This window comes from Macaca mulatta, chromosome 18, assembly GCF_049350105.2.
Source record: "Macaca mulatta isolate MMU2019108-1 chromosome 18, T2T-MMU8v2.0, whole genome shotgun sequence".
NCBI lineage: Eukaryota > Metazoa > Chordata > Mammalia > Primates > Cercopithecidae > Macaca > Macaca mulatta.
Window position 1 is genome coordinate 81,507,250 of NC_133423.1, and position 21,214 is coordinate 81,528,463.

At 47.5% G+C, this 21,214-nt stretch overlaps 2 protein-coding genes and 1 long non-coding RNA gene across 7 annotated transcripts in view; 1 reads left to right on the plus strand and 2 right to left on the minus strand.

Annotated features, from left to right (window-relative positions):
* The window catches only part of NAPG (NSF attachment protein gamma), a 37,917-nt gene extending 26,492 nt beyond the window's left edge, over nucleotides 1-11,425 (plus strand). For 2 of the 4 annotated variants that reach the window (XR_013408077.1, XR_013408075.1), the window contains 3 exons: nucleotides 1,259-1,410; nucleotides 3,979-4,542; nucleotides 10,428-11,425. The gene's annotated coding sequence lies outside the window, so the exon portion shown is untranslated. 4 annotated transcript variants of the gene reach the window in all.
* The window catches only part of IMPA2 (inositol monophosphatase 2), a 48,610-nt gene continuing 34,084 nt past the window's right edge, over nucleotides 6,689-21,214 (minus strand). The window contains exons 7-9 of one of the 2 annotated variants that reach the window (XM_077974633.1): nucleotides 11,283-11,391; nucleotides 10,444-10,595; nucleotides 6,689-7,225 (exon numbers count right to left, since the gene is read on the minus strand). In XM_077974633.1, the coding sequence (XP_077830759.1) occupies nucleotides 7,110-7,225; nucleotides 10,444-10,595; nucleotides 11,283-11,391 (377 nt within the window). In that variant the 3' untranslated portion in view covers nucleotides 6,689-7,109. 2 annotated transcript variants of the gene reach the window in all.
* LOC144336515 (uncharacterized) lies at nucleotides 14,451-16,955 on the minus strand. Its single transcript, XR_013408372.1, has 2 exons — nucleotides 16,676-16,955; nucleotides 14,451-15,548 (listed from the first exon to the last, which is right to left on the minus strand). It is a non-coding gene; the product is annotated as an uncharacterized LOC144336515 (long non-coding RNA).

Sequence of the window (21,214 nt, forward strand, 5' to 3'; positions counted from 1 at the left end):
GTTTAGCTTGTTAATTTTCTTTTTTCCAGGGACACATTCTCTTAATTATATGACTTCAGCATTATTTTACAAGGACAGTATTTTGTTATCTGCAGTTGTCTTTTCTGCTCTTTGGGAGTAAGGTACCTTTGGGAAGGTAAAATACCAGTCATTCAGTTATTGTAATACTTTAATATACTGCTGTTTGGTGAGATGGAAGACTAATACATCTTCCAAGATTTGATTGGGTTAAGTGAGATAAAACCATATATGATTAGGAGGCTAAGAGAACTGATGTGAAATTGTTTACATAATTAGCACCTTAATTACTGGCAGATTTACTTACAATCAGACATTTATTGGATGCTAGCTATGTAATATTATCCCTGTCTTTCGTGGAATAGAAATTAATAATATAATTTGATACCTGGATTCAGGAGAAGTTGGAGTAAGAAAGAATGCAGAAGGAGTGGCTGTCGGACATCGTGTGATTTTGTATTTCTTCCAGGACACCTTGGAGTGTCTTGAATGTGGTTTGTGATCACTATTGTGTTTGTAGCAGCAAGAGGAGATAGCCAGGAAGGATAACCAAAGTCCACCTTCCGCTGTCACCCCCCGCATTGCTTTCATTCGACTCATCAAGGGTCAATAATGACTTTAATGTGATGAGTTAAATTTAAGGACATTAAAAACATCTTGTAAGTAAAAAGGACTGGGGCAAACACCAATTTTGAAAAAGGAAAACAAACTTTCCACTCGATTGTTTTTATTCTAACGAGGTTTTGTGCACAGAAACAACTTACATGGCTTTTAATTAATACTCAAGGACCCTGAATAAAATGCCGTCAGATAATTACCTCCACTTCACAAACTTGGCTTATTAGCTCCCATAGAGTTACATTACCTTTACAGGCTTTTTTAATATCTGACTCTCTTAAATTTTTCAAGGGGCCTAATTTAAACAGCCTTAAAACTTTAAAAAATTTTTCTAAGTACTGAAGTAATCCTTATAAAGCTAGTAAATCCAACATTACACATATGGTAAATTTGAGCTTTCAGATTTTCAAATACTGTTTGTGAAAAATTCTCAATCACAATTAAACATTGAAAATCAAAAGGGGAATATGTAAGATTTTGTTAAATGTTTTAAGAACCTTAAATGTAGACCTGCACAGATTATCATAACGATCATAAAATTTATTCCTAAACATAACTAGAAAGTATTATCACTAAAGTTGACTTTATCAATATGAAATACTTATTTCTCTACTTAACCCAGGGTAAATCATTTAATTTAGCCAAATAAGAAGAACAAATTTACCTTCTTGGGAGGGCCAAAATGCTGTTGGGACCACAGCACAGTTGGAGTGCAAAGACTGAGATGTGTGCTGTGAGTGCTAAGTTCTTGCAGGAGATTCTGTGCATACGCAGGTGAGCATGGTCGGCCTTCTTTTTCACTTTAGTTTTTGTACCATGTCAGTGGGGCACACCAGGACTGTGCCTTTCAGCTTAGAGTTCAGTTCACAAAGCAGTGGACCATGGCATTTTAAAGTCTTCATCCTTGGGTTTATTATTATGGTTTTTTGTAACCTTACTTTAACATTTTGTAGTGAGATTTGGATAGAAAGAATTCTGCACCTACAATCAGGTTGAAGGCACTATCTTCCCCTACTTGATTTGGATTGAAGTATCTTTATTACTGTTCAGTTGGTTCCCATGTCTTTTCATATTTCATGGATTTTAGGCCACAATTTAGTAGTCATACTGATAAATTCATAATTCAGTAGGCTTTATATTGATAAACTTAATGGAACAATCACCACTATAGATACGATGGCCTCATTACAGGGAAGGTATGACTTCATAAAAAGTTGATTGGTCAGGATGGGACTGTGTTATGCTGCAGTAATAAGCCTCAGATCTCTGGTTTAACATGACAAAGGCTCATTTCCATTCATGCCACGTGTCCACACAGGTCAGCTCTGCCCCATGTCTGCTGCTCTCAGGGCAAAACAAGGGACCACAGATCCCAGTGATAAGAGAAAGGAACTCAAGATGGTCTTGTACCATCAATGTGCTGCCCATCCCAGAAGTGAGACACCTGACCTATAGTCATTCACCACATCATAAAGGGGCCAGAGCCTTTGGGGGCCTGTGGACCAGGAGGGAGAGGAGAACCACCAGCTATGCTAGGGATTATACAATCTGCTTATATCTTAAAGCATTTGAGGTCAATCAGAAGTTATTTTGATTAACTTTTTCTAATTCTCATTATAGAATTTTAGTGGAAAACAATATAGTCAATCCTACAGCAGTCACTGTTACCCTGTCACACACATTCAGGTGGCTTCACCATATTATTACATGTAGCCCTGACAGTCATTCTCTTACCCTCGTTTTTCAGGTGAGTAAACAAACTCAGAGGAATTAATTTACTCTGAATGTTTTTGATGTTAATATTCCTAACAGGAGATACTGTTTAAACTGGCTTCTTGGTTTTCTGTCATTTATGTGAAATGAAAAACAACAGTAGGCCAACTTGGAGTTTGAGCTTTCAATTTGATGTTTAAATAGGAATGTGAGCAATTGGTTGTTAAAAATTAAGCAGCGTGGTTCGGACTGGCTGGTTTCCTAGCTCAGATGCTATGGCTTTCATCCTGGGTAATCTCAGGTCTCAGATTTTCCTGCACTAAGGAGTGGGAACATCCAGGAAGATTGAAATCGGGGTCTCTGTCACTGAGATTTCTTCCTCCCTTTGTTTTTTCGTGTCTCATACTTAAAATTTTTCTGTCAAATCTCAACATTTCTCTTAATCCTGATCCAAGTAGTAAACCGTATTGTGGGGAACATCAGGTGCAGTGCCTGGCTGGCTGGGGAGCATCCTTCCAGAAGTGGCATCGTTAAGTGAAGGTTCAGGGCCTGAGCATGTAAAGAACAGCCCAGGATTTGGACATCACTTGACTCTTACTACACAATTTGTGGGGCTGAAACTGGGAAGTCCAGGGCAGAGAAAGAGGCAGGAAGCAGTTGGGGTGAGACGCCCTTGACTCTGGGTCCTCTGTCCTGGCTTCTGCAGTCTTTCTGCTCTTCTTGTCTGTCTGTCTGATGCGGTCACATGCATACGCTATTTCATTTGATCCACACCGTCCTGGCAGGAGTGCAGTTTATTTCATTTTACAGAGGGGCACAGAGAGTTTACCCCGCTGCTGAGTGGCCCCCTGTGCTGACGTGCATAGCCCCCGCACGTCCCACCATCTGATGGAGACACAAAGCGCTGGTTCAGATGGCCTGGTGCCTCCCCAGATCACTCAAGTTTTAGGCCACTGATTTGGGCCTCTGCTTACGTTTTCACAAAGCTGCTGTATTTATACATTCCCTTCATGGAAAAAAGCAATGATGAATGTGGTTCCTACTAGGAAAGCTATGGGATGTATTTTTCTAGCCCTGAAGTCTTGGGTATGGATGATAGAACTGATTGTAAATGGCTTAATAAATCAGGCAAAGTCTGTCTAAGCTGGGGTGTAATCTAAATATTTCTAGTTTTCTTCAGTAACATTTGGTTATTGGAGACATCATGGTATTTTCATGCTTTAATAATATGTTTAACTGTAAAAAACAAAAACAACAAAAAACCAAGCCGGCTTTCCACAGTTGCTGTGTATGGAAAGGAAAATCTGGAGACCCGAGGACTCACTATGCCTAGGGGGAAAGGCAAGCTTGGAAGCTGAGTCACACAGAACACTGGCTTGCCTTTTGTTCCTCAACAAAACAGCTAGCGATAGAAGGCAGGGTCTCCCCAGGTGGCCTCTGTCACCCAGATACTGTAAATTAACAGCTCATCTTCCTGGTGAGGGATGAGAGGAGAGGAAAAATACCATCTCCCCCATGTAACCCACTGTTCCTCTTCCCCCTCCTCACGCTCAGTATGTGGATGAATGAGCTGTAATCAAGGATGTGACCATACCCTCTTCTGTTTTCTTTCCTCTTTAAATACCGAAGTGCCCAAAATCGTTTTTGGAAAAAAAGTGCAGACCACAGATCCTACCGTGGCTTGTGTTGTTCTCCCAGGAGCATCCTCAACCTTGGCAAAATAAATCTCCACGCCAACTGAGACTGCCTCCATCACTGGTTTCATGGTACTCTCCAGGCGTTGTCCTGGGACATCCTCCCAACCCTGTGAGGGAGGCAGCCAGGCCCCCAGTACAGACTTCACCCAACACCAACAGAGAGGTCACAGGGCCCTCTCAAGGCCACACAGCTGCCTGAACGTGAATCTGCGTCCTGACTCCTGGTCGGTCTGAGTGACGACAGTGATGCACTAGGACAAATGTGTTACTTTTTATCTGGGACTGGATCATAAAGGCACCAAAACATTTGATGACTCGTGTCCACAAGACACTCAGTGAAAACTGTTGAAATGAAGGGAAAAAAATGAGGGAAAGTATCCTGAGGCCTGTGAGGGGGATTCAGAATGAACGTCATCCCCAGCGATCGGTGAGCATTGTTTTGTAAGAGCTCCAAACGACATGGCGAGCCGTTGAGCCGACTCTGAGGGTCACAGAGGTGAGCAGCCCATCTTGTTTCTGGGAAGTTCGTCCAGGGATGAATGAGGCGAGCCCACAGGTCCCCACCTTGGGTGCCTCCCTCTTCTCCAAGGTTCACTCTGCTTCTCCTGAAGCCGCGGGGATGATGCTTGTGTGGAAAACTTGCTGCTAAAGGCAGCCTGAGACTCCGGACAGAGCAGAAGCAGAAGCAGGAGTCATCAGCTCAAGCTCCCCCAGGGCCTCCTGCTGTCCTGACACAAGGGCCAGGAGGGCCTTTCCGGCAGGGCAGTTCTGTCTTTCTGTTTTTTTCTTTGTTTGTTGAGACAGGGTCTTGCTCTGTCACCCAGGCTGGAGTGCAGTGGCACAATAATGGCTCACTGCAGCCTCAACCTCCTGGGTTCCAGCCATCCTCCTGCCTGAGCCTCCCAAGCAACTGCAACTACAGGCACACACCACCACACTTGGCTAATTAAAAACTTTTTTGTAGAGACAGGGTCTCATTCTGTGGCTTAGGCTGGAAATGCAGGGGTGCAGTCATAGCTCACTGTAACCTCAAACTCCTGGGCTCAAAGGAGCCTCCCACTTCAACCTTCCTGGGCACCACACCCACCTAGTTTTGGGTTTTTTTATAGAGATGGGGTCTTGCTTGCTGCCCAGGCTGGTCTGGCCTCAATCCTGCCTCAGCCTCCCAAAGTGCTAGGAGAGTTATTTTGTTGAAGAAAACTTCCACAGAACACTTAAGCACTAAAAGACATTACATGACTAATAAGCACGACATCTCAAAATCCATGAGAATGTAAGAAATTTCTTCCACATCTTTATAGATACTGAGATCTGTTTTGAGTATATTCTGAGAAAATTAAGATGGGCTAATGAAGGCCTAAAGGAATAATCAGCAATTTAGAGAAACATGAGCATATTTTAAACTCATTTAAAAATCCACACTATTCATTGAAAAGCCCTACTAAACAAAATTAGTTCAGACAAAGCAATAAGATGACAAATCAAGCTCTCTCCAGAGATGAAAGAAAAGCCAGTCTCAAAGATGACTATAACTAGCTCTGTTGCTGGAAAGACCAGGGCACCAGGCCAGCCCGGGGAGAAACTCCACCTCTTCAAAGACAGAACAATTCCAAACACGGCAGGACACAGTGCTCACCCTACAGTGAACCTCTGGGAATGTGTCATTTTTTAAATTCAGTTAATTTTTTTTTTTTGACAGTCTCTCCTGTGGCCCAGGCTGGAGTGCGGTGGCGCGATCTCAGCTCACGGCAACCTCCGCCTCCCGGGTTCAAATGATTCTCAGGCCTCAGCCTCCCAAGTAGCTGGAATTACAGGCGTGCACCACCACACCCAGCTGATTTTTGTATTTTTAGTAGAGATAGGGTTTCATTATGTTGTCCAGGCTGGTCTCAAACTCTTGGCCTCAAGTGATCCACCCACCTCAGCCCCCCAAAGTGCTGGAATTACGGATGTGAGCCACTGCACCTGGCCAAGACTTTCTCAATTCTTAAATCTCAGGAAAGATACCTGGCCAGCCAGTTAATAGCCTCATTAGAATTACTCTGACATACAATTCTGCCTCCTAAAGAGAAACAAGTAAGACCCTCTTTGATCACAGGTGGGCCAGGTGTGGTGATTCAATCCCAGCACTTTGGAAGGCTGAGGTGAGAGGATCACTTGAGCCCAGGAGCTTGAGACCAGCCTGGGCAACACAGTGAGACCCCATCTCTACTGAAAACTTTTTAAAACTTAGCCTGGCATGGTAGTGCATGCCTGTGGTCCCAAGTCAGAAGGCTAAGGCAGGGGGATCGCTTGAGTCCTAAGGTCAAGACTACAGTGAGCTGTAATCACACCACTGTACTCCAGGCTGGGAGATAGAGCAAGACCCCGACTCAAACAAAAATAAAAAAAGCTGATCACAGAAACAGCAGCTTTCAGAGATTAGTTTCCTTCTGTCTGTCCCACGTCTTGGGTTCTGAACACTCACATGATATTACTGGGGTCACCTTCAGGGTGTTCATCAGAGGCAGCAGTCGGCACACACTGGACTTTGGGTTTCATTCGCAAAGCTTCCTGAGAGCACAGATCCACAGCAGTGGATGAGAGCCAGAGTTGTTTGGGAATCAGGCGACACGCTTATATAGGAAACAGATACACATAGCGCCATTATTTTGATTTATTGCATTCTGAAGTACCCTGGGGGGAGGGCCTGAGAACGATCCGCTTTATCAGCAGTTCTAAAGCCTTATTACCTGAGATTTATATTCTGGGGGGAAAAAAATCAAGATTGGATTATCAATACGTATTTCACAGGAGATCTGGGTTTTGGCCCTGACAGAGGAACACGTACTAACCTGAAAAAGGCTACGTGAGATTAAAGAGAGAAACAGCTAACCACCAAATCCTGGTGAGAGAGACGTGGATTTAAAAGGCCAGCCACTCACTGTAGCGTGACAGCTCCCTCTAGGGTAGCCAGGAGCAGAGTGTGAGCCACTGGCATGGAGCGTGGGCCAGGAGGGCCACCTCCCCAGGAGCCCACAGCAGCCCAGGGAGGCCTGGAGAGCAGCTTTGCCTCAGCCACGGTCACTTCTCATCATCCCGCCCATAGTTAATCGTCTGTAAGGCCTGAGCTATGAGCATCGCCATCTCCCGGGTGCTGGCAGCAACCACTCTGCAAGCCATGAGGTCGAGGGGTCCACCTGGGGACAGAGACAGAGCCAGGCATCCGGGTTACCAGAGAGGGTTGAACAACGTCGTATGATAACTTACCCCACATGCACACAGCACAGGAAATGGCACACGGAACCGTGCCCAAGCCCGAACACTCGTATTAAACAGGTGGTCTAGGAGTGAATCCAGCAAAGAACAGAGGGATGGAGCCCCTCCCGCCCCACCCCGGTGTGAATACAGTCCAGGACTACACAGAACAGAGGGCAGCTCGGAAGCTGCCACTGCCTTAGAGATGGAGACCATAAAAGTCCTAAGAAATGCAAGTGATGGGCTAGACCCGAACAGGGGAGCTGCCCTTCTCAAACTTGACTATGCACAGGGGTCAGCCAGGGGCTTGTGAAACCAAGGCTCTGCCTCAGCAGGTCTGGGTGGGGCTGAGGCTACCTGCCCACAAGCTCCTGGGGTTGCACCGCTGCTGTGGGACCCACACCCTAAGAAGCTGAGGTAAAGATAAAGCCCTGCATCTTCCTGAGGGACATGAAACAGGTCTGGCTGCATGGGCTGGAGATACATACAGTGTATCTCCAGCTTGCACATACATGAGCCTTCAGGTGCTCTAGTGGTAAAATCAGAGTGATGGGGGCTTTAAAATGTGGAATGGAGGCTGGGCATGGTGGTTCACACCTGTAATCCCAGGAGTTTGGGAGGCCAAGGCAGGTGGATCACTTGAGGTCAGGAGTTCGAGACCAGCCTGACCAACATGGCGAAACCCCATCTCTACTAAAAATACAAAATTAGCTGGGTGTGGTGGTGCACGCCTGTAGTCTCAGCTATTCAGGAGGCTGAGGCAGGAGAATCACTTGAACCCGGAAGGCGGAGGTTGCAGTGAGCTGAGATTATACCATTGCACTCCAGCCTGGGCGACAAGAGTGAAACTCTGTGTCAGAAAAAAAAAAAAGGCCAGGCACGGTGGCTCACACCTGTAATCCCAGCACTTTGGGAGGCCAAGACGGGCAGATCACAAGGTCAGGAGATCGAGATCATCCTGGCTAACAAGGTGAAACCCCGTCTCTACTAAAAATACAAAAAAAATAGCCGGGTGTGGTGGCGGGCGCCCGTAGTCCCAGCTACTCAGGAGGCTGAGGCAGGAGAATGGCATGAACCCAGGAGGCGGAGCTTGCAGTGAGCCGAGATTGTGCCACTGCACTCCAGCCTGGGTGACAGAGCAAGACTCCGTCTCAAAAAAAAAAAATTGTGGAATGAGGCCAGGCACGGTGGCTCACACCTGTAATCCCAGCACTTTGGGAGACCGAGGCAGGCAGATCATGAGGTCAGGAGATAAAGAGCATCCTGGCTGACACTGAAACCCTGTCTCTAATAAAAATACAAAAAATTAGCTAGGTGTGGTGGCACACGCCTGTAGTTCCAGCTACCCGGGAGGCTGAGGCAGGAGAATCACTTGAACCTGGGAGGCAGAGGTTGCAGTGAGCCAAGACCGCGCCATTGCACTGCAACCTGGGCGACAGAGTAAGACTTGTCTTAAAAAAAAAAAAAGTGGAACGGCCCTGCCTAGTCCTGCTGCCAATGGCTGAGACATTTTCATTTTTATATCTTGCTGATATGTTCGTCAAGCCTTTCCAAAGCAGAAATAGGAAACAAGTAGAATTCAAATTACAAAAGATCCACCATCCATGCCCAATAGATACAAGCGAGCTCCAGTGTTACTGCTAAAGCTCAGTGAGAATGGGATCTGTTGGATTCACCTGGCTTCTGATTGTTATTCCTGAATGAACATTAGATGCAAGGTCAGCCTGAAACTACGTGGATGTAGCAGGCAGCACAGAGTTAGGGGCTCACATATACCCCCAGGTGCTCAGTCACTGGGCCTCAAGTGACCGTGAAGCAGAAGGAACAGCCATCTTCCAGAATCATTCTCCAAAACCCAACCGGACGCTCATGCTCTGTGCTGGTGCTGACCCAACGCCAAGCTATGGGGCCTTGCAGAAGCAACTAACCTCAGAAATTCAGGGAGCACAACACCTGCTCTGGTCAGCTCATTGCATTCTTGTGGGAGCCCTTAGAAAACTGTCATTGGGCCGGGTGCGGTGGCTCAGGCCTGTAATCCCAGCACTTTGGGAGGCCAAGGTGGGTGGATCACTTGAGGTCAGGAGTTCGAGACCAGCCTGACCAACATGGTGAAACCCCACCTGTACTAAAACTACAAAAATTACCCGGGCCTGGTGGCGTGTGCCTGTGATCCCAGCTACTTGGGAGGCTGAGGCAGGCGAATCACTTGAACCCGGGAGGCAAAGGTTGCAGTGAGCCGAGATCGTGTCACTGCACTCAAGCCAGGGCAACAGAGCGAGACTCTGTCTCAAAAAAAAAAGAAAACTGTCAGTGGCGTGTAAATGGGAAGTGGCAGTGCTGCTGCCATCTGGTGAAGAAATCCTGATCCTATGGTGGCAAGGGATGGCAGGAAGGAGGCCAAGCTGGTGCAGGCCACTGCCATCATGGCACCCTCACATGCTCTCAACAACAGAAACTGTGGCCGGGCATGGTGGCTCATGCCTGTAATCCCAGCACTTTGGGAGGTCAAGACCACAAAATCAGGAGTTTGAGACCAGCCTGGCCAACATGATGAAACCCTGCTGTACTAAAAATACAAAAATTAGCCAGGCAGGCCGGGCGCGGTGGCTCACGCCTGTAATCCTAGCACTTTGGGAGGCTGAGACGGGCGGATCACAAGGTCAGGAGATTGAGACCATCCTGGCTAACACAGTGAAACCCCGTCTCTACTAAAAATACAAAAAATTAGCCGGTCGTGGTAGCGGGCGCCTGTAGTCCCAGCTACTCAGGAGGCTGAGGCAGGAGAATGGCGTGAACCCAGGAGGTGGGGCTTGCAGTGAGCCGAGATCGCGCCACTGCACTCCAGCCTGGGTGACAGAGCAAAGACTCCGTCTCAAAAAAAAAAAAAAAAATTAGCCAGGCATGGTGGCACACACCTGTAATTGCAGCTACTCGGGAGGCTAAGGCAGGAGAATTGCTTGAACCCGTGAGGTGGATGGCTGCAGTGAGCTGAGATCGTACCACTGCACTCCATCCTGGGTGACAGCAAGACTCCGTCTCAAAAAAAACAGGAACTCTGGGGAAAGTGGGAAATTCAGTTGGTGGGGACCTCAGGAAGTACCCCACCCACAGTGTCTCTCAGTCGTTTCTGTCGCTGCATTTCAGGGACAGGAGAGCTCACCCGAAGTGTCTATCACGATGCCGCCTGCTTCCCTGATGATGACTGTGGCAGCCGCCAGGTCCCAGCAATGCAGACCGAACTGGTAATAGGCATCCGCGGCTCCCGAGGCCAGGTGGCAGAGTGCCAATGTGGAGCTTCCAATCACTCGGACCCTGGAGAGAGGGAGGGGAGGACAGTGCAGGCGGGAGTGGAGCCTTTTCTGTGGTATGCAAGCTGACTTCAGCCAGGTACCCTGGCTGGGCATGTTCCCCAGTGAAAAATGAAGCACAGCACTTCCGCCAAAGCTCTGGAGGCCGAATGTAGGGCCCGGAGCCACCGACCAACAGGCCTCTGCCAGACGCAAATGCTCTGTGCAGTGACAGCTCCCAGCTGACCGAGCTACTGAGCACCTGAGATGCAGCAACCAGGGAAGTGACTCCTCCTCTACTGAACGTGACATGAAGTGTCAGCGGCCTCACGTGGCTAGGGGTCACAGCACAGCCCTGCTGGGAAGGCAAGAGACAGAGGATTCCCTGGGCTTTGATAAACCTGTCTGACACCAGGCCCACTTGGGAAGGACTCTAAGTACTCGCACCATTCACTGGTTGAGCAGCATGAGGTCAGTTCCATGGATTCTGATCAGAAGGGACACAGGTGCCCAGCCATCTCCAGAGACCTGGCTATAGGAGCATCTACTGCAGGCGGGCCCCTCACAGGGCTTCCCTGAGTCTGGTGTTCATGTGCCCCTCCTACTCCTTCCACGCCAGGCTTCCTCCTCAAATCCCAGGGGAGTTTTAGCAAGCCCGTGTTCCGTTCTTCCTCCTCTGGCTGCAGGGTGTTCCCCGAGCTGAGCCTCCTACCCATGTGCCTTGGCGTGCAGCAGCCGCTCCATGTTACTCAGGAACAGTTTCAGGGTCGCAGGGTCACGCTTGGGGCCGATTTCGGTCAGAACCAAGGCCTTTGAGAGATCTGCAATAAAGAGAATTTCCTGTCACCAGAAAAAGCGAGTCTTGGTTCTAACTAAGGAGTGCAGACTTCCAATGTGAGCCTTTCTTTCTCAGAGCAGGGATCAGCTTTCGACTGGCTCATGCTGACTGCTTTTCTGATAGCTATGTTGAAAACTAAGGATGGGCCGGGCACATGGATCATGCCTGTAATGCTAGCACTCTGGGAGGCTAGGGAACAAGGATCACCTGAGGCCATGAGTTCCAGACCAGCCTGGGCAGATGGTGAGACTCCATCTCTACAAAAACAAATTAAAAGTAGCCAGGCATGATGGCACAGGCCTGTAGCTGCAGCTACTCAAGAGGCTGAGGTGGGAGGATTGGTTGAGCCCAGGGATTCAAGGCTGCTGTGAGCCAGGATTGTGCTACCCATTCCAGCCTGGGGGACAGAGCAAGGCCCCTGTTTCTTAAATTTAAAAAAAAAAAAAAATCACTATCATTCAATCAAAAACAAAAACAAAATGACCCCAAACTGAGAACACTCCATGTTTGGAGGGAAACAATGCCTCAGTAATCGCTTAACTGCTCTGATCACAAATATGGAAATACCATTTTCTTGGAGAAAGCAACTTTTAAATAATGCTGCTTTGGAAAGGGAAGCTGCAGGAGTGAGCCCTCTGGACGCAGCCGGGTGCTGATGCCTGGAATTCATGGCCTGCTGTTTATGTAACAGCAGGCGAGGCTACCAGGGCCGGCAAGCCTGGCTCAGGGCAGGACGTGACCGGGATTCTGCTCCTGTCCCTGCCTCACTGCTGGGGATCAGAGCAGTTTGTCCTTGTGCCACACCCCCAAACACAGCCAAACTTCGGTCATGTCCTGTCAGGCCTCACTGCTTGAGTAGGACGTTGCCAAACCAGGTGTGCTCCATGACAAAACAAAGCCAGTCCCAGTCAGGGTGGGGGGAAACAGCTTCCATCACATTACTTCATTCAATGGACCCAGTTCTGTGTCACCACTTTCAAACTCTCCGCTCACCCAGGAAATCTCTCAGCCAGGATCCAGGTCCAAGTGCCCCTTTTCTTCCATGGAAATTCTCATTTTACACCTTAAAGCACTTTCTGCAAAACACGTGGCTCCACACTAGAGCAGCCTGCCTGCCCTCAGGAGGCCCAGATCATTCACTGTCGGCCATGCCAAGCACTGAAGCTGAGCCATGAGGCACTCCTGGCCTGGGACTGGGCAGCAGGCCCTCCACAGATACCACCTGAGCACTGCAGCTGCCACCCACCGCTGGGACAAAAGGCGGTTACTCCAGATGCTCCTAATCCACGCAGGATCTGCAGACAGGCTCCAGCAACCCTTCCATTCCTTACCCTCCAAACCTCACCCTCACCTGGCCACAAACAGATGGTATTTTTTCCGGGGGTGGTGGGGGGCAAAGGCTTCTATTGAAGAAAAAGACATCAGCAGAGCCAGGCTGAGTGAGCACTCTATACAGTTACTGAATGAATGAGTGCTTTCCCGCAAACACCAGCACTCAAGAAGGTAGGATTAGAGTCTCAGTTTTGATTTGGTTCATTAAATTACTAGTATTTTAATTTATGGGAGAAATGTTTGAGGCAGAATTTTGTTGGCTAATCTAAGAATCTAAATACTATATACAATACTGATTTTGGGGGTAAACTAATTCTGAATTACAAATATTTTAGTTAGAAATGCTCTTTTGGCTGGGTGCGGTGGCTCACACCTGTAATCCTAGCATTTTGGGAGGCTAAGGTGGGCAGATCACCTGAGGCTGGGAGTTAAAGACCAGCCTGACCAACATGGAGAAATCCTGTCTCTACTAAAAATGCAAAATTAGCCAGGCGTGGTGGTGCATGCCTGTAATCCAAGCTACTCAGGAGGCTGAGGAAGGAGAATTGCTTAAACCCAGGAGGCAGAGCTTGCAGTGAGTGGAGATCGTACCACTGCACTCCAGCCTGGGCGACAGTGCTAGACTCCGTCTCAAAAAAGACAAAAACAAAAACAAACAAACAAAAAAAAGCTCAGTGGTTGCCAGGGGCTCGGGGGAGGGAAGAATAGGCGGAGCATGGAGGGTTTTTTAGGGCAGTGAAACTATTCTATATGATCCTGTAATAGTGGATGCATTACAACACCAACAGTGAAGCCTAATGAAAACTATGAACTCTGGGTGTTAATAATGTGTCTCATTTTAACAAATGCACCATTCTGTAGGCGATGCTGATGGATGGGGAGGCTGAACGTGTGTGGGGATAGGAGGTGTATGGGAACTCCGTCTCTCTGCACCTTCTGCTCAATTTTGCTGTGAACCTAAAACCGTTACTCTAAAAAACAAAGTGAAAGAAAGAAAGAGGGAGGAAGGGCAGGGATGGAGGAGGGAAGGGAGGAAAAGGAAAGAAGGGAAGGAGAAAAGGAAAGAAGGGAAGGAGAAAAGGAAAGACGGGAAGGAGAAAAGAAAAAAATGGGATGGCTTGCATGTTACTTTGGCCAGGAAAATCAAGGAAGGATGAATTGTCCTAGAGGAGGCCGTAGGGGACAAGAAAGTGAAGTGGCAGTGACATCTTGTCTAATCCCACCCTATTTCTAATTTACTCATCTAACAACTTCAAGTCTTATACACGTGCATAGAGTGCTTTTTTTTTTTTTTTTTTTTTTTTTTTGAGACGGAGTCTTGCTCTGTCACTCAGCCTGGAGTGCAAAGGCGCGATCTCGGCTCACTGCAACCTCTGCCTCCCGGGTTCAAGCAATTCTCTTGTCTCAGCCTCCCAAGTAGCTGGGATTACAGGTGCACACCACCACACCCAGCTAATTTTTGTATTTTTAGTAGACAGGGTTTCACTGTATTGGTCAGGCTGGTCTCAAACTCCTGATCTCAGGTGATCAACCTGTCTCGCACAGTACTTTTTAAAAATGGTTTTATAGCTTATTCTTTTGCTTGCTCTTTCAATATAAAAACATCTCATATACATCTTTTGCCATCAGTACCTTACTCTTAACAGCTGCACTCTATTCCATCCAGTGCAACGACTGCAATTTATGTCACCATTCCCCTGAAGATGAACATTTTTCATTTTTTTAATAAACAATGCTTCATAAACATCTTTTCTGTGGAGGTTTATATAGTCATACTGATTTTTTTCAAGATAGATTAGCACAAGTGGGATTTCTGAATCAAAGGGTGTGCATATTTTAGGTTTTGATATTTTCCAAATTGCCCTCTGGGAAAGCTGAATCAATTGTACATACGCCCCCTCAACCCCACTGGGCTATGAGGAGTCCTGTACTATTTCCAAGTCCCTCACAGGCAGGCTCACCCTGGAAGTACACTCTAAGAGTGATTTTCTCGGAGCGGTAAAATCCAGACAGTGAAATCCTAACACACAGGGCACTTCCTGGCACCAGGGTTAATGACTCCGGGAAGAGATGAAGGAGGACAATGACGATTTCTCCCTAGGAACTAGGAAGCTGGGCAGTCCATTTCCCCTGGGAGAGAAGCACCCACTCGTAAACGCCTCACCCAGTCTCCCCACACCTGAGGGCAGAGATGAGCACAGGGCGGGTGGGTGGAGGAAAGTCCGCCGGTGCCAGCCTAGACAGGCAGGTACTCCCGATGCCAGGGCTGGTGTAGGAAGCGCAGGGATCTTCCAACCAAGTGCCCTGGGGCATTTCACAAAGGGAAGTTAATTTGTGTGCAGGAAACAGCAATTTTTCACTTGTTGACAGTGACTCGGTCTTCACTCTTCCCGACAGGCCTTTGCGAGCACTTGCCAGCCTACGTGCCACTGTCCCCGTCCAACCAATGAGAAACCCAAGCAGGGAGAAGCGACATGAGCTGCTCAGGCCATGGAGCCGTTCCGTGGTGGGGCCCCGACTTGCACCCAAGCTTGTCTGGTGATTGAGTGAAGGCAGGGATTTCTTCCATAGTTCTCCAGTGAAAAGCTTGCTCTGAATCCAGCACCTTCCTCTTCTGGCCGCCCTGAATGAATTCCTTCTCATTCTTGCCAACATAGGTTTTCCCAAATGAAATCAAGAACAGAGTATAGGCTGGGTGCAGGGGCTCATGCCTGTAATCCCAGCACTTTAGGAGGCCAAAGTGGGTAGATCATTTGAGACCAGGAGTTCCGAGACCAGCCTGGCCAACATAGGGAAACCCCATCACTACTAAAAATACAAAAAAAAAAAAAATTAGCCAGGCATGGTGGCACATGTTTGTAATCCCAGCTACTGGAAAGGCTAAAGCACAAGAATTGCTTGAACCTGGGAGGTGGAGGTTGCAGTGAGCCAAGATCATGCCACTGCACTCCAGCCTGGGCAACTGAGCCTGGCCGTCTCAAGAAACAAAAGAACAGAGTATATAACAGAGCATAAAGGGGTCTGAATGTTGCCACCTAAAGGCAAAATGTTTTCTACTGTTTTATTTTGCTCCAGATAAGGGGAAAAAAAGCTTAGGACAACCCCTACTTAATATTGTCTTATGATTATTTCTGACAAGTTATCCATAATTACTATGATTTCTGCATTTTATTGCCTTTTGTCCTATATTTACCGTATCTTAGGTTTTAAACACACACACACATATATATGTTTTTTTAAGATGGAGCCTCGTTCTGTTGCCAGGCTGGAATGCAGTGGTGCAATCTCAGCTCACTGCAACCTCCACCTCCCAGGTTCAAGCAATTCTCCTGCCTCAGCCTCCGAAATAGCTGGGATGACAGGCATACAGCTAATTTATTTTTGTATTTTTAATAGAGATGGGGTTTCTCCATGTGGGTCAGGCTGGTCTCAAACTCCTGACCTCAAGTGATCCACCCACCTCAGCCTCCCAAAGTGCTGGGATTACAGGTGTGAGCCACCACACCTGGCCTAATATATATCTTTTTAATTTCAAATATTCTGTGATTTCATGGGAAGCAGGGAACAGGGAATTCTTAATAGGTAGAGCTCTTGTCTGTAGGAACAAACATTTTGGAGATACATAGTGCTGATGACTGTACAACATTGTGACTATAATTAATGTCATTGAATGGTATGCTAAAGAGTAATTAGAATGGAAAACCATATTTACATACATTTTACTACAATAAAAATATCTCAAAGATTTTGAAATAGGGCATCTCTGTATATTCTTTCAATAAACAGATTTTAGGATGAAAATGAGTATAGCCTGTGACTTCCAGCAGTTTGGAAACCCTTGCCCTGGCTGAGCAGTGCTAAGAGTATGCTGTCTTAGGAGAAACTTGACAACTCAAATGATGAGAGAAGTCATTTGTGTACACTGAAATACGTACTCATGAGCTGGGCATGGTGGCTCATGCCTGTAATCCCAGCACTTTGCAAGGCTGAGGTGTGCCGATCGCTTTGAGGTCAGGACTTCAAGACCAGCCTGGGCAACGTGGCGAAGCCCCATCTCTACCAAACATACAAAAGTTAGCCAGGCATGACTGTGTATGCCTGTACTTCCAGCTACTCGGGAGGTTGGGTTTGGAGAATCACTTGAGCCCAGGAAGCAGAGGGTGCAGTGAGCCGAGATCAGCCACTGCACTCCAGCCTGGGTGAGGGAGCGAAACCCTGTCTCAAAAAAAAAAAAAAAAAGAAATATGTACTCACAGAGTAAGAGGCAGCTGTGCTTTAAAGCCTATAAAACATGCCTGTGGGCACAAGCTGGTTTTGTTGGATATATAACTTCTGTGACTACACTTTCATCAGTGTGTTGTTTTGGAGGTTTTTTTGGAGACAGGGTCTTGCTCTGTTTCCCAGGCTAGAGTGCAGTGGCGCAATCATAGCCTCTGTTACCTTGAACTCCCACGTCAGCCCTCTGAGTAGCTGGAACTACAGGCATGCACCACCACAACCAGCTAATTTTTAAATTTTTTGTACAGATAGGGGTCTTGCTACGTGGCCCAGGCTGGTCTCAAACTTCTGGTCTCAAGTGAACCTCCTGCCTCAGCTTCCCAAAGTGCTGGGATTACAGGTGTAAGCCACCACGCCCGGCCTACCAGTGCATGTATCTATAGATACATCCTGATTCTTCCAGATGTACAGAACGTTAAGAGCTACTCCTATGAAAATAAAATTTAACTCCATTTAATTTAAAAATACATGTGCTAGACAGAACAATCCTGCCAGGGGCTCGGGAGAAGTGCTTGGAAGCAGCTGCTTCCTGCCTGCAGTGTTCACTGTGGATGAGGGAGACGTTCGGGAGCGCAGTGGACGGTGCTTGCACAGCACTGTGAAGGCGCTGAATGCCACTGACTTGTTCGCCTTACAATGGCTAATTTGAGGTTGTTTTTGATCTCAATAAATTATTTTTTAACCAAGTAATTTTAATGGAAAATGTACTGTTTCAAATCCTGAAGATAGAATTGGAAGCCTATATAATGGGCCATGGTTTTTAAACCTCTCCAAATTCCCTCTGATACAAACAGAGCAACTCGGAGAATAAAAAACCCAACTACAGACGTTGTCTACCAAAAACAAACATACCCGCGAGGTCTGTCCACACTCCCAACACAAGCGGATGGGGCAACCCTGAAGCACCTACAGGCATGTGGGGCACCGGAACCTGTGCGGGAAGAAGAGGGAAGCACCGGAGGACGGGAGGACCTCACAGGCCACCCCAGCAGCCCCTCACAGGATAACCACAAAGGAGGAAAAAAGAGCCAAAAATCTAAAGATGAGGCCAATTTTTTGTTTGTTTTAGACAGATACCGCTCTGTCACCAGGCTGGAGTACAGTGGTGCGATCTCGGCTCACTACAACCTCTGCCTCCAGGGTTCAAGAGCTCCTCCTGCCTCAGCCTCCCGAATACCTGGGACTTCAGGTGCACACCACCATACTCAGCTAATTTTCTGAATTTTTAGTAGAGACGGGGTTTCACCATGTTGGCCAGGATGGTTTCGATCTCTTGACCTTGTGATCCACCCACCTCAGCCTCCCAAAGTGCTGGGATTACAGGCGTGATCCACCGTGCCTCACCTAACAAGGCCAATATTTTAATACCTCACAAAAACAATGAAGAGGGAGCTGTAGAACCATGAAACTACAAATGCTGTCTGGAGCCCCCAGCTCCGCCCTCCAAGCCCGCAAAGCCCAGGAATCCAATGTCAAGTCACAGTAGGTAACTAAAAAGAAGTATGGTTGAATCCCACACACAATTATCCTAAGAAAAAAAGAGTGAGGAGCAGAGTAACATGTATAAGCCAATAAAATAATTTTGCCAAAAAAAATCTAACCACAAAATAGGAGTAATAAAGAATATCAGGAAAAAAGAGCATAATCCAAATCACAGGTCACAGAACTTAGGAAAAATTACATAAAGGAAATATTTCAGAAAAGAAGACAAACTAAAAGGAACACAATGAATAAACACAAGACATTATGCTTTGCAGGAAACTGAGGGTGAAAAAGAGGAAACTTTTTTAAATAAGATAATTGGTGGAAAAGATAAAAAGAATGCAAGAGGAAATGATAGTGAAGGCCTAACATACATTCAAGTCCCAGAGACAAAAAACAAAGCAACACAATTTGGATATTTCCAAATTAAATATTATTAAAATACTAAATATTAAATTAATATTAAAAATATTAAAAAATATATTAAAAACTGTAATTCAAGAAAACTCTTCTACTCTTCTAAAAAAAACTCTTCTAAAAAAAAAAAAACAGGCGGCAGTATCAGGATCTGAAATCAGGTCTGCATGGTGCCAAGAGACCATGCTGCTGAAACGCACGCACTCTCGTCTCCTGAAGTCCATCTACCCATAGGAAAGAAAACCACCATGGTAGAAAACACGTGGAACCGCCTGTCCTGAATGGGCCAGTTTAGGTTTTCACGGATGCTTTTTGGCCTTTCTCCCATATGGATGAATCTGGTGACATTTGACTGCATTGTGAGACAGGTACTGTAGGGAACAGAAGAGTGCCAGACAAATGAGCAAAGCCTCAGACCGGCAGCAGCTATCTGCTTTATCCATCAGAATTTTTCTAAAGTCCCAAATGAGCTTCAGCACTTCATGTTTCCTTCATTCTACGAAATTACCAGGCCCACTGGGGGTCACACAAAGGGGCCCCGGACAAATCCTTGCCCTAGTGGAGTTGGTGGTTGAGCTAGCGGCCTGCAGGCTGGGAGGACGCAGAGCTGCAGCCTGACTGAGCTACACGGGCGGGCAGCCAGGACGCCAAGAGCGTGTTAATAAGAGTTCGGTGTTATAATCCAGTGAAATATAGAGCAAAGTTCACCCGAGCATGCTTCATAGCATGCTTCCTCACCACCGGTTACACAATGAGGCTGGAGTGGGCACCTCCTGGCACACACAGCTGTAATTAAAGCTACTTTTTTCACTGCCAAACAAAACACTTCTGGAGAGGGAAGTTGAGGCGGAGCCAGAGGCCACTCCAAGACCTCTCTGGGATCAGAAGCTAACTGCTGAGTCCAGCTGCTGTCTTCCCCTCAGAGGCCCCCACGACTTCTCCCTTCTCCTGCTCTGGGCTCTCCTGCAGCCGCCTCCTCTCCTTTGCACAATCTTGCCCGTCCTGTCCCTCACGCAGTGGCAGGACCTCTTCTGATACTTTATCCCTCCTGGTCCCACCACGTTCCTGGCTGCACGGGCTCACAGCAGCAAAGATGGGCCGTGGCCATAGTTCCTCTCAGTGCCTTGGAGGCCATCTGGGCACACAGGCACCAGCCAGGGAGGAAAGAAGTAGGAATAAATACAGACAATGAAGAAAGGCTGCCAGGAAAGGAATTTTTAAGAGAGGCTGGAAATGGGTCAAGAGGGGAGGCACAAGGAGGCTGATGGGAGAGCAGAAGAAAGAGTGTAACTGGCAGGGAAAGAGATGGGGCGCCCTGCATGATGTCCACGCCAGAAACATACAAGGCAGAAACAAGCAACAGTGCACTTCCGCCTTTTCAAACCCAAACATGCAGGTATTACGGAGCTTGTAAAATCTCCCGTGCAGCTGCTGCTAGTCTGAGGCTTCTCTCCATTTGTCTGGCACTCTTCTGTTCCCTGCAGTACCAGTCTCACAATGCAGTCAAATATCACCAGATTGGCCGGGCGCAGCGGCTCACACCTGTAATCCCAGCACTTGGGAGGCCAAGGCGGGCAGATCACGAGGTCAGGAGATCGAAACCATCCTGGCTAACACAGTGAAACTCCGTCTCTACTAAAAATACAAAAAACTAGCCGGGCGCGGTGGCGGCGCCTGTAGTCCCAGCTACTCGGGAGGCTGAGGCAGGAGAATGGCGTGAACTCAGGAGGCGGAGCTTGCGGTGAGCCGAGATGGCACCACTGCACCCCAGCCTGGGCGACAGTGTGAGACTCCGTCTCAAAAAAAAAAAAAAAATTCACCAGATTGATCCATGTGGGAGAAAGGCCAAAAAGAATCAGCGAAAACCTAAACTGGCCCATTCAGGACAGGCAGTATGCAGTGAACAGGAGCCCCCCTCTCAGAGCCACTGGATGACCCTGAAATTCTGGGCTAAGGAAATCAGGGCAGGCCGTAACTGCAGAGTGGAGCTAAGGTGCCTCTTTACATGATTTATTCCTGAGGATGGTTCTTCTTGCAGAAGCTGAAGCCAGTTACTGTTGTGCACACTCAGGGGCCACCAACTGCACCTGGGCAGCAGGGCCTGGGCAAAATCGGGACCACCAAGGTATGCCAGGGCGCTCTGAGGGGAATAAGCGTGCTCTGACTGCACCTGGCCTAAGGCTGCTCACCCAATCCCACTACGACCAAATCTTGACTGCGACTGGAGTGCTTTTAGCCTGAAAGATGAGGGATGTGAGTGCAAAGCAGAATGAGGCTATTTAAAGCTCCGGCCACGT